At 40.5% G+C, this 13,734-nt stretch overlaps 1 protein-coding gene across 4 annotated transcripts in view; it reads left to right on the forward strand.

The window, feature by feature from the left end:
• Nucleotides 1–13,734, forward strand: part of LOC148870153 (SAND family protein) — a 67,547-nt gene that overhangs the window by 16,251 nt on the left and 37,562 nt on the right. For 2 of the 4 annotated variants that reach the window (XM_088972390.1, XM_088972388.1), the window contains 3 exons: nucleotides 5,935–6,036; nucleotides 6,491–6,612; nucleotides 7,853–7,985. In XM_088972390.1, coding sequence (XP_088828516.1) covers nucleotides 5,935–6,036; nucleotides 6,491–6,612; nucleotides 7,853–7,985 — 357 coding nt within the window. Of the gene's footprint in view, nucleotides 1–5,934; nucleotides 6,046–6,490; nucleotides 6,613–7,852; nucleotides 7,986–13,734 lie in introns of all 4 variants that reach the window. The other 2 variants (XM_088972387.1, XM_088972389.1) reach the window with 1 other exon arrangement.

Genomic DNA, 13,734 nt, shown 5'->3' on the forward strand with positions numbered 1-13,734 from the left:
TGCTGGGGCCCACCATCCAGAGTCTCTGTCGAAAAACAGAAAAAAGAGCTGCATCCTGCTCAGGTTTGAGATAAACAGAAAACACATAGTGAAATTTAAATGGTCAAAAAAAGTTAAGTGGGAAGGGTTTGATTAGATTAGTAATGGACAAGCTCCGAAAGAGGAGAGAGGTAGGAGAGGAACGAGATTTCATCAGTGAAGATAAGAGAAAGAAGAAGGATATTATGAGTGTAGTGAAGGTCTCTGCTTCTCGTGATGCGGAGCAAAATTCTAACAATAGTCTGGAAGATCATGTTAGCTGCGTTTGGAACAGGTGCGATCCTGTGGAGGTGTTGGATTGTTGGATGCTGTGAATCAAAAGGTGCTTGGTGGTAAGGTGCCTTCATTTTTCTAACCCCATGGTGAAGGAAGTTCTGAGTGGCGTAAATGAGTGTGTTATTGAAGCTGAGATTGGTCTGAAGAAAAAAGAAGTGGTTTTAAGAGATACCACTGTTGCTGATTTAGGAGATTGTCTTGATATTGGCGTTGAAGGAAGTGGAACTGTAGGCGAGAATCATTGTGCCTTGCCCCAATCCGAGAGTGCAGTGACTTCGAGGAGGTAGTGATTGGTAACTTAGGGGTGGATTTGGGTAGGAGGGGGGGGGGGCTAAGAACACTTCAGATGTTGCTCAGACCAAAATTTCCTGCAGAGCACCGGGAGTAAGATACTCTCACATTGTTCATGTTACAAAAATTTTCTCTCAGCTGAAAGGTGGTTTGATTGGGACTGGACCTACCAAGAAATACAAGGTCTACAAGAGAAGGGGCAGAAGTCTTTCAAAGATGACAATCGGAGATGCCGCTGGTAAGGATCTCTGGGTTGGTTCTAACCAGGACTGGCAATTGGGGACTCAACAGTGGGGGGAACCAATAGGGAACAATTCTGCTTCCACTGTAAGAGATTGTGATAAAATCTTTGGGAGGAAGGTGGTGAATTCAGGAAGTATCTCCATTGAGGAAGTGGCTAAAAAGGATGTAGAGGTTGGCAAAAGCTTGGGTCTGTTTTTCTGGGGTCGAGAGGAATTTGCTAGGAAAGCCTTTGAAGAGTTTGAGAGGAAGAAGAGAGAAGAAACCCAGAAGGAGAAGAAAAACAGAGGTGGGAGATGGAATGAAGATGGCAACAGTCAGGAGGAGGTTTTTGAAGGGGAAGACTAGGGCCTTGGTTCCGACAGGGTTGCTGATGACCGTGTTGAAGTCTTCTTTTTATTTTTAAGTCTTGTAATTGGTGGAGTTTCTGAATCAGTAGTCATGTTTTCTCTCGGGTGATATCTTATCACCTTATGTAATCTTCTTTTTATTTTAATGCAATTTTTATTTTACTTTGCAAAAAAAAATCTTTATTGGAGCTAGCCCAATACTGCTCCCACAGAATTCCAGAATGACCCTAGAGAACTCAATACTCAGATTAGGTCATCACCTAAGAGGTATTCACCCCACATCATCATCCATCTCCCCACTCCCTCATGGGCCAGAGAATGAACAAGTGATTTTGCTAGCTTTGACTTTCCTTTGTTTCAAAACACATTGTAATGCTTTTTCAGTTTGAGTGGAAAAGGAACACCTGTCTCTGATCGTAGGGGGACATTGATGCAAATTCAGCCTTCAGTTTTCCTTTCAGAGAAGGAGCAACAGGAAAACAATTTCAGTGTTGCGGGTCCCGAGTCTGATAAGAAATGTCTGCAGCAAAATAATGATGAAAAGAATGGGGATTTAGGTGAAATGAATATCCAAAAAATAGTGGAAAGAGAGGTTACTATTGGTAAAATCTTGGGTTTGTGCTTTTGGGGAGGGAAGGAGTTTGTCAAAAGGGCTGCTGAGGATTTTGAAAGAAAAAACAAGAGAAGTTGAAGAAAGACTGTCGGAAAGGAGCTAAGTCATGGGATGAGGAACTTTCAGACCAGGAAGATTCATTCATAGATGAAGACTGAAATCTTGGTTTGGCAGCGAGGAGGGGTTTTGATTCGGGTTTGTTGTTGGGTTTAGGGCCTCTGTATTCTTGGGTGTCTTTCCTTGGGGGGTTTTGCTTTGATCTTCGATTGGAATGGGTGGGGTAACCTCATGTTTGTAAAGTGTGAGGTTAGCTGTTAGTGGGTCTGTTTAAGGGTCTTGAGGTTGTTATCCTTCTTCTGGTGATGTCTTATCACCTTTCTGATGTATTTCTTTTCTTTTCTTTTCAATAATTTTTTTTTCTTGATCCTTCAAAAAACAAAACAAATAAAATTTTATTAAACTAATTAAGAAAAAGGTTACAACAAGTTGTTACATCTGAACTCCCTTTACATCAAAAGAACCCCATCATCCCATTACAATTGAGCCCAATACAAGTGATTTATATGTACTCCTTGCTTAGCTAATCCATTAGCCGGTCGTCTTACCCATCTAACTTGAATATTCAGAGCTCTTGACAACATCTTGAACCACCTGATATCATTCTTGTGTTGCCAAATCACCCCCTCTCCTTTCTTCAGCCACCTGATTAATATTTTTGAATCCCCTTCCACAATCAACCTTGTGATTCCCATTTCCCATTTCCTTGACCGTTAACTCGGTCCTAACTGAATCACCTTGTCCAATTGGCCCTGAAAGCAATCCACATATGTTCCCCCCTCATCCCAAATCACTCCTCCAATTGTAGAGGGTCCCAGATTTCCCAAACAACTTCCATCAAAGTTTAATTTCATCCATCCTTCATCTGGGGGTGACCAAACCTCATGGATTTTTTGCTTCCTAGAGGATGAGTCAGCAATTGAACCCCAACTTCTGAAGAAGTATTCTACAGTAAAATCAGAAAAAATCTTCAAGGCCTTTACCTAGTGTGCTACCCTTAGGATAACAATCTCAACAATTGTCTCCTTATTTCTCTTTCTCCCAAAAGATCGTTGAGTTCCTCTCCTCCCAAATATCCAAATTACTGTTTCCCTTGTGCATCTCCACAATATTCTGCCTCTTCTTAGTGCTCCTCAAGAAATATGGGCTAAAGAGTGTATCCAAACTAATTGGAGGGATCCACCTACAACCAAAAAGAGAGATAAACCATTACCAAATATTAGCAAACAAAGGGGCAGGAGGCTAAGAGGTGGTAAGCATTCTCACCATTCGACTTACACAAGAAGCATCCATTGGGTCTTTTCTTTTGCAACAAGTTGCACATATTGATGCAACCACGGTAAACTTCCCAACAAAAAAGCATTGAGTTTTGGGGGGATAGGGACACTCCAAACTTCTTTCATAGGAAATGAAGAAGAGGCCACCAGTCCACAAGAGAGGAAAAGAAGGATCTACATGTAAACAAGCCAAAAATATTGAGAGACCAAACCTGACTATCACTCATAGATTCATCAAAGACTAAGTTATCCGAAATATTTACCAAGCAAGAGACTGAAGACATCTCAGACTCTCTAAGATTCCTCACCAACCCCAAGTTCTAGCTTAACCCAATAGAGGAGAGAGATCCAATGAAGTCAGACACAAGTTTTTCTTTAAAGCTTGAAGAAGAGGCCACAGTCCACAAGAGAGGAAAAGAAGGATCTACAAGTAAACAATCCAAAAATATTGAGAGACCAAACCTGACTATCACTCATAGATTCATCAAAGACTAAGTTATCCGAATTATTTACCAAGCAAGAGACTGAAGACATCTCAGACTCTCTAAGATTCCTCACCAACCCCAAGTTCTAGCTTAACCCAATAGAGGAGAGAGATCCAATGAAGTCAGACACAAGTTTTTCTTTAAAGCTTGAAAGAGCCAACAAAGATGGATACACAACATTCAGAGGAAGCTCCCCGACCCAAACATCTTCCCAAAATCTAATTTTGTTACTAGAAGCCAAATCATACCTGACATGCTCAAGAAAATGGGGGAGAATACAATGCACTGCTTTCCACGGTGCAGCAAGATTAGCTCTGTGCAGAATACTAGCATCCCAACCATTCCTTGACAGCCCATGAATACTTGAGACAACTTTATGCCACAACCTTTCATTCTCCAAGGGGAAACACCACAATCACTTACCTAATAGAGCCAAAATTTTCAAGCTGATATTTCCTAAACCCAAACTGCCCTCCTCCTTCCTTTTGACCACCTTCTCCCATCTCACCAAATGCTCCTTTTTCCTATCTCCTGGTTCCCAAAGAAAATCCCTCATCAGTTTCTCCACTCTTTTCACAACTGCTTGAGGCATCCTGAAGACAAACATAAAATAAACAGGGAGGTTAGCCAGTGTGGATCTTATCAAAGTGAAAATAAAATTCTTATAATACAGTTCATTAACTAATCATATAAACTTGACCCTAATCAATGTTCTATTGTGGTCTTTGAAACCTGTGAAGTTTTATGGGACTTTAAGAGAAAATCCTAACTTATTAAAGATAAAATGAAGCTTTGATTTTTTTTTTCTTTATAAAATATTTTTATCTCCAATTTTCCTACATCATGAATCTCTTAAATTATTTTCTTGCTATGGAAAAGGGATGTATATATTTCATTTCTGGCATGACATCCACCTATAGTCATAACTCACAACTCATAGGTTTATCCTAGGCATTGGATTCCCAGCAGAATCTCTTGTTAAATATGCATGTATTATACACCGCGAGTGATAATTTATAAGTAGAGATTTGTGTTCAGTGTTGTATGAATTGTTGAGCTTTTGCAAAGGTGACTTCCTAATAACTTGTGAAGAATGAGTATATGAGTAACTGAAAAACTTTATTAATCGTGGTTGGAAGAATGAGTATATGTACAATGGAACTGCCTAGCAGTCCACAATTTCAAGTCAGCAAAGCTATATAGTACATTTTCTTGCAGCTGCCCCTAGAAGTGGTTCATCCCACTCTTGGTCAAGACATCAGCTATTCTGTTGGCTGATCTAGGTACCCAGGCTGCACTTATGATGAATCCCCTTGCTAGGTCCCACTCTTGGCCAAGGCATCAGCTATTCTGTTGGCTGATCTAGGTACCCAGGCTGCACTTATGATCAATCCCCTTGCTAGGCTTCTCAATTCCTGTGCAACATATCTAAACTACCATTCTGCTTCCACATGGCAATCTTGGAGTCACCTTTCACCAAATTTGTGTGGTTAACTGCTTTTCCAAGCCTTATTCCATGCAGCAAGTCTAAAACTTAAGCTCTGATGGTGTTCCCATGCCCTATTGCTCCATAGAAGTGAGTACATGGCTATAATAACCCCAATAATCTTTCAGATATTCCTATGTCATCACATTTATGTAATGTGCTTGGCAAATAAATATGACTATATGATTTTATTTGCATGCTTATAGACCTTTATGTATATATAGTCATTCCTATGAGTATATCACAGAATGATGTACACTTCCTGTAGCTGCTCATGTGTTCAAATAACTAGCCTATATACATCCTTGAAATTTTCTAAGTATGTTTCCGAGGATGATGGACACTTGATGTTGCTGCTGATTTGGAAAAAGCTCCTAAGACAACCGTGTTCTGTAAGCATTCTGGTAGCAGATGAGTAATGAAAAGCATAATCTTGAATATTGGTTATTTTGTATATGTGGACAAGGCCATGGATGTTAATGTTAAACAAATGACATGGTTATGAGTTGAGCAGTTTTTTTGGCCAAAAATCCTGATATGTCATGTTTAGGAACATCTCCTTGGGTTTGTCATCACCTAACTTGATTTGGTCCTAGTAGTTCAACTTATTGCTTCTCTTGTCACCTCCAGAGATGAGAATTTGCTTGACATGGCAAGGGAAAGAATTGGGATTAATTTGTTTAAAATAAAAAAGCTACTACTGAAGGGAAGAGTTGAGTGTGGAATAATTTGTTTTCATGTTTTGTAGAACATGCGATGCCTACATCATTGGCAATCTTTTTCATGGTAACTTGACAGTCGACTGTTTTATTATTCTCAGGTGGTTTTTCTTGTGAAGGGACCAATTTATCTTGTTTGCATAAGTTGTACTGAAGAATCATACGAGGCATTAAGGGGGCAGCTAGAGCTTATTTATGGTCAGGTAGCACAGGTTCTTCTCATGTTTTCTTTTGTTTGTAGTTATCATTTCTATATATGCCCACCTGTAATAACTTCTTTTTTAGAGTCTGCCTATCCAAGTGATAAAAATACTTTTTGATGTTTTGGAATGGATACTCCCCAACTAAGTGCCATGTTTCAAAGAGATCAATGTTACAGTCATTTCTGTTGGTAGTTTTACACAAACAAACTGAGGTTGTGGTTATTTTATCAAAGAAAAGGAAAAGGATATTGTTTTTGGATTAAATGACAAAGCATACCAAAAGATAATGACTTCTGTACTAAAATATTAAATCCTTATTGAAAGTGTTATTTTTTAAATTTATGAGTATTATTTAATTTATGATCATTGTGAAATGTCTTTGAAATTTAAAACCATATGGGGAACAGTTTATCATTTTTACTTGCTGATTTTGGTTATAATGTTATGGGTGCAGATGATACTTATTTTAACAAAGTCAGTAAACAGATGCTTTGAGAAGAACCCAAAGTATGATATGACACCTTTGCTTGGAGGGACAGATGTTGTCTTCTCGTCCCTGATTCATGCCTTCAGTTGGTTTGTTCTTTTCTCCTTCACTGAATATTTATTATTGAGCTAAGTTACCTAGATGCATCTAGGCACAATGTTGGATTTTTGTTTCCAGTACTGATTAAACAAAGAAATTGGGTTTACCCCTTGGAGCCAACCCAAAGGAGTCAAGCTTCTGGAACCCCATTGTGGAAAGGTTTACTAAGAAACTTGCTTATTGGAAAAAAGGGGTACTTATCACTAGGGGGAAGGATTTCACTGATTAAGTCGACCTTAGCAAACCTTCCAGTTTACTTCATGTCAGTCTTCAAGCTCCCAGAAGGTGTTGGTCAAAGGCTAGAAAAATTGATGAGAGATTTTTTATGGGAGTCGGGGGAAGAAAAAAGAGACCATAGGGTCAAATGGAAAGTAGTTAAAAGAAAAGCCTTAGGGGGCTTAGGGCTAGGGAATGCACTGAGAAGGAATTTAACTTTGTTGGTTAAGTGGCTGTGGAGGATGCCTCTAGAGAGGGACAAATTGTGGTGAAAAGTGATTATCAGCATTTGACGGGCTCTTGGACAATGGGTGGGATGCTGGAGTGTCGGCTAGGGAAACTCGAGCATCTCCTTGGGCAGCTATCAATGCAGTGTTACCTTCTTTCCTCCCTTATTTCACATATGGCCTTTGATCTGGAGATCGTATAAAATTTTGGGAACATGTTTGGGTTGGAAATTCCCCTCGCTATTTGCTTTGTTTTCTAAGCATAATCTTCCTATCTCCAACTTCTTGGCTCTTTTGAACTCTAATAATGGCTTCAGTTGGGATTTGGGTTTTAGAAGGGGCCTAAGGGATTCTGACATGCCTAATATGCTTAATTTACTTCACACCCTGGATGAAGTATTCCTGGACCCTCTTAAGGAATAATCAGTTTCCTTGAAGAATTGGAATTAATTAGGCTATCCCTATTCCCTTAGGCTGTGTTTGGTTTGAAGGAAAAGGTAGGGAAACATATACAAAGTTTGCTTTACACAAGTGACAAAGTCATCTATTAGTTTATCTATAAAAAAAAGTTGTCTGTTAGTTAAAATCATTATACTTTCTGTAGCCATCATTATGTCTGTTCTTTACTTCCAATTCTAGAGCCATAAACTTTGTTGATTCAGTATTTATTTGGAAGATATTGTGCATCCAGATCCCAGTTGAGTTGACAGTGAAAGTTTGTAAGCTTGATGCTCAACAATTGAATAGTACTGACTATACTTTTGCTCCATTTCACTTTGTTTTCCAGGAACCCTGCTACATTGCTTCATGCATACACTTGCCTCCCTCTTGCTTACCCAACAAGGCAAGCTGCAGGTGCCATATTGCAAGATGTTGCTGATTCAGGTGTCTTGTTTGCAATATTGATGTGCAGGCACAAGGTTTGTCATTATATTTCACTGTAAAATATCAATCCAATCTATGACAGATAGTTTTGCATCAATTTTTTTTTTTTTTTTTTTTAAGGTCCAAGAAGTGTGATTATTCATGTTTCTACTGTAGTTACAGTAGTACGAACCAGTAAGGAGAAGAAGAAAGAGAAGGAGAAGAAGAAGAAGAAGAGAAGAAGAAGAAGATGAAAGAACTATCGAACCTGATAGCTAAACCCTATCAGTCGACCTCTTAATAGTGACTAGGCTTCTAATTAAATGTACAAGGACTAAACTGCCCCTACTTAAGTATGAGACAGAGAATCTCTAATAAGACTGCCACATAAGCTCATAACTTAATCAAGGTGAGTTGACTAATCTACCCTTATTCGGCTAACTCTAACACTCCCCCTCAAGCTGGAGAATATATGTCATATAATCCCAACTTGTTACATATATAGTTCACTCTCTCTGAGCTTAAGGCATTTGTAAACAAATCTGCCCACTGATCACCTGAGCTTACATGTCCTGTGCTTATCTCTCTAGTAAGAACCTTCTCCCTCAAAAAGTGGCAATCAACCTCTATGTGCTTTGTTCTCTCATGAAAAACAGGGTTGGATGAGATATGGAGCGCAACTTGATTGTCACAGTACAACTTCATAGGTTTATCCATGTGGAACCCGATTTCTTGTAGGAGATTCTTCAGCCACACTAATTCACATGTAGTGTGTGCCATGGCTCTGTACTCGGCTTTAGCACTGTTTCTAGCCACAACCGTCTGCCTTTTACTCTTCCACGTCACAAGATTTTCTCCAAGAAATGTGCAGTAACCTGTAGTAGATCTTCTATCAGACACAGAGCCCGCCCAATCTGCATCCATGTACCCAACTATTTCAAGTTTTCCTCCTGGTTTATACAATAGCCCATGGCTCGGAGCTCCCTTCAAATATCTTATAATTCTAAGAACTGCATCCCAGTGAGATATACGAGGGTTCTGCATAAATTGGCTCACCACACTGACTGCAAAGGAGATGTCTGGTCTCAGGATAGTCAAATAGTTCAGCTTCCCCACTAGTCATCTATACCTTCCAGGATCTCAAATATTTCCCCTGTATCACTGCTCAACTTAATATTTGGTTCCATAGGAGTCTCAACCGGTTTTGCACCTAACAGTCCTGTTTCATCCAATAGATCGAGAACATATTTTCTTTGGCACAGGTTTACACCTTGTCTTGATCTAGCAACTTCTGTACCCAAGAAATACTTCAATGTCCCAAGGTCTTTTGTTTGAAAATGATTTTGCAGAAAGACCTTGAGTTTGTCGATCCCTAATTTGTCACTGCCAGTTATGACAATATCATCCACATAGACCACTAATAAAATCTTTCCAGCTTCTGAGTCATAGCTGAACACTGAGTGATCAACCTGGCATTGTTTCATTCCAAAATTCTTCACCACTTCACTAAACTTCCCGAACCAGGCACGAGGCGATTGTTTCAACCCATAAATTGCCTTTTTCAGTCTGCACACCTTACCAGCCTCCCCCTGAGCAACAAACCCAGGTGGTTGCTCCATATATACCTCCTCTATAAGGTCACCATGAAGGAAGACATTTTTTATGTCAAGTTGAAATAAGGGCCAATCATACATAACTGCTAGGGAAGTTAACACACGGACATAGCTAATCTTAGCCACTGGAGAGAAGGTCTCCATATAGTCCACTCCATACAACTGTGTTGGTTCGGCTGTCTTAGTTTGTATGTTTACCTTTTGTTGGGTCTTAAGTCATTAGTTAGCGGGCCTTGTTACTGGGCCTAATCTTACTTAATGTTTATTTCGACTAGGTGTCCCATCACTAATCAATTGCAGTCTTGTCCATTCATGTAACATTATGTAATGCCTTTATATATAATAGATTAGGGCTGGCCGAAGAGATTACTGCCGCCCATTTCATTTCTGCTCCTCTTCTTCTTCCTCTTCTACTCTCATTCGACAACCCTATTTCAGCAAACATGGTATCAGAGCACTGATCTTACGACTGGTTACAACAGCCGCATCTACTTCTACTCGCAGGTAACTCTCCCATTCTTCTTGTTGGTTGCTGCAAAGAAACCCTAGGGTTGGTCGTAGAATACAGCTAGACCTACATCTAGGGTTTCCCTTGGTTGTAGGGCCCAAGGGGAGTTAGACCCAGAGGCTGATGCCCTAATAGACACAGTACAACAGACTGTAGCCATTCGGCTAAGATAGATCTGTGTAGAACAGATCTAGGCGGAAGGACTGATTTCAACAGTCCTAGAACTGTTCGTGGGTGAAGTTATAACCTGCGACAGCAGTGTTTAGCACACAGTAGAAGCCAACACAGCAAGTTGCAGTGTAGTACTCGGTGACAACAGTAATTTGGGCACAGTGTGCAATGTTTCAGCTCTGTGTCTGGTTCTCAGGGCTGAGTTTACAGTGCAGCAAGTTCCGTAAGTGTGAAACAGTTCTCTATACATTGGAGTTATAGTCTTGACACTTACAAGTGAAGATGTCTTCGATATCCGGGGAAGTGTCTTCTAGAGATGTTAGGGCTTATGGGAGGTCTCCTAATCTGGAGAATCCAAATCTGCATAGCCTACAGATCACAAGTGTGTTGTTGGATGAGTACAACTTTAGGGAATGGTCTGTCTCAGCCATGCTTTTCATCACATCCCGTGAACTCACTGGTTACTTAGACGGGTAGAAGAAGGAACTAGAAGTGGGAAGTGCTGAATATGGAACTTGGCACAAAGAGAATGCTACAGTTATGTCCTGGCTACTTGCCTCAATGACTCCAAGAGTAGCCAGGACTGCTCAACATTTTTCCACGGCTGCCAAGATTTGGGAAAAAGGTTTCTAAAACCTATGGGCAGAAGAAGAATAATGCCAGAGTTTACAGATTGAATCAAGATATTGCTGCCTTGAGGCAAGGAGATATGAGTGTTGCAACATATTTTGCTACACTAGAAGGACTATGGGAAGAGTTAGATCACCACCTTATCATTGACTGGGAGAGTGCTGGAGACAAAGAAAAGCATGACAAACAAATTGAAGAGGGTAGAGCATTTAAGTTTCTTGCTGGCCTAGATCCTATATATGAGAGCATAAGATCCCAAATTCTGGGAAGGGATGAAATGCCAAACTTACATCATGTCTACTACCTTGTAAGGAATGAAGAGGTGAGAAGAAAAGAGATGCAGGTTGATACTCAAACAAAACTAGCTGAACAGCCTGTGGATCATTCGGCCCTAATCTCTACAAATCAAAGGGGAAATAGGTACTCTGACAAGAGACATCTGAAGAGCACCCACTGTGGAGGGGAAAGGCATGTGAAAGAGACCTGTTGGGTTCTCTATCTGCATCTGAAGCCAGCTGCATTGAGGAAAGATAAGAAGCATCAGAAGGGTCAATCTGCAAGTGTGAATTTGGCTATGGGTCAAAGTGATGATGGTTCAAAACACACATCTACAGTTACTTCCTCTTCCATGGGACAAACTTCTAATTCCCCTCGAACCGAGTCCTTGGGTTTTACTACTGATGAGGTAGAGGTACTTAGCCGGGCCCTAGCCCATCTAAGGACCAATTCTCTTCCATCCTCCTCCCTTGCCAGATCAGGTATTGTCTCTGCCTTTAGTGCTACTAGTTCTATTGATCCTGCCTCTTGGATTATTGGTTCTGGTGCAACTGACCACATGACACACATGTCTTCTCTATTTTCTTCCTATCATTTAATGTCTGGCCAAGATAAAATGAGGGCTGCTGATGGTTCTCTCTCTACCATCTCTGGGAAGGGAGTGGTTGACCTAAGCAAGGACCTCTCACTAAAATCTGTCTTGCATGTTCCCAATCTTTCTTCAAATCTCTTATCTGTTTCCAAGCTTACCAAAAATTTGAATTGTAGCATAACCTTTTTTCCTACTCACTGTGTCTTTCAGGACAGTTTGACGAAGAGAACGATTGGGAGCGGTCATGAGTGTGGAGGTCTCTACTACCTTAATGCAGACATCAGTTCGGCCTTGCAAACATCTGTTACGTGTAGTCAGTCCAATGTGGAGTCAATAGCTAGGTTACATCTATGGCATGCTAGGCTAGGTCATTTACCTTTTTCACCATTAGAAGTGTTGTTTCCAGAACTATTCAAAAGTGTTTCAAGTCAAGATTAGTTTGTGAAGTCTGTCAACTATCAAAGCAATGTAGAACTGTTTATTCAACTTCAAGTAATGAAATTCGAGCTTCTTTTGACTTAGTCCACTCTGATGTTTGGGGTCCTTCTCCCATTATTTCTGTTGATGGCTTTCGATATTTTATCAACTTTATTGATCGCTATTCTCGATGCACATGGATATACTTATTAAAGGCACGAGAGGAAGTGCCGCGGGTAACCATGACATTTTGCAAAATGATTGAAACACAATTTGGTACGAAGGTCAAACAATTCAGGTCAGATAATGCTGCAGAATATTTTGAAAGGTCCTTGAATCTGTTTATGGAGGATGCTAGAATGATTCATCAGTCATCTTGTGCTAGTACCCCCCAACAGAATGGGGTTGCTGAGCGCAAGAACAGGCACCTATTGGAGACTGCTCGAGCCTTACTATTTCAGCACAAAGTTCCTTAAAGCTATTGGTCTCAAGCAATCCTTACTGCATCATATCTGATAAATCAAATGCCATCCAAGGTATTGGGGATGAAAACTCCTTTCTCTGTTCTTTGCCCCCATCTTCCTGACTTTTCTCTTCCACCGAGAGTCTTTGGTTGTGTATGCTTTATACATGTCAGGGATCCGAAGAAGACCAAATTGGATCCTAGGGCTACAAAGAGAATCTTTTTGGGGTACACCCCTACTCAAAAGGGATACAAGTGTTATGATCCAGTCAACAAGAAAAAATATGTCACAAAGGATGTGGTATTTTTTGAGTCTCAATCCTATTTTCAATCTTCACAGAATCCTCTTCAGGGGGAGACTAGTGGGATGGAAGAGGATTCTTCTATTTCCCCATTCTTTGTACCTCTCTCGACCTCAGGTCTTTCATCTTCTCCTCCTGATCCACCTAGTTGTGGTATCCCGGGTGAATCTAGTGAGGCACCCATTGTACCAGCTACTACTAGTGATGTTGCAAATATTACTGAAGACTCCGGCAAGCTGCAAAGAGATATCAGAATCACCTACAACAGAAGGAAGAAGGGTCCTCTAACTCATGACAGTGACCAATTGGACTCGGATCAACCTGTCTCAGAAACTCAAGGTAATCCTATCAGTTCCTCTGACTTAGATCTTCCTATTGCCCTTCGTAAGTCTACTCGTTCTTGTACTATCAAATACCCCATTGCTGATTTTGTGTCTTACTCACAGTTGTCTCCTCGTTATTGTTCTTTTGTGTCTGCTCTATCTTCTGTGCATGTTCCTACCAGGTATACTGAGGTAGTATCTGACCCAAAATGGAAAGAGGCTATGGATGAAGAAATGAAAGCCTTAATGAAAGCAAGGACTTGGGAATTAGTGGATCTACCAGAAGGGAAAGGAACTGTTGGATGCAAGTAGGTGTTCACTGTGAAGCACAGGGAGGATGGGTCCATTGAGAGGTACAAGGCTAGACTGGTAGCAAAAGGGTTTACTCAAAAAGAAGGGATTGACTACAAAGAAACTTTTGCTCCGGTGGCAAAACTCAACACAATCCGAGTTCTATTATCTTTAGCTGCAAATTTTTCATGGGAGCTACATCAGTTGGACGTGAAGAAT

This window comes from Nelumbo lutea, chromosome 2, assembly GCF_056320005.1.
Source record: "Nelumbo lutea isolate HS-2025 chromosome 2, American lotus-T2T, whole genome shotgun sequence".
Taxonomy (NCBI): Eukaryota; Viridiplantae; Streptophyta; class Magnoliopsida; order Proteales; family Nelumbonaceae; genus Nelumbo; species Nelumbo lutea.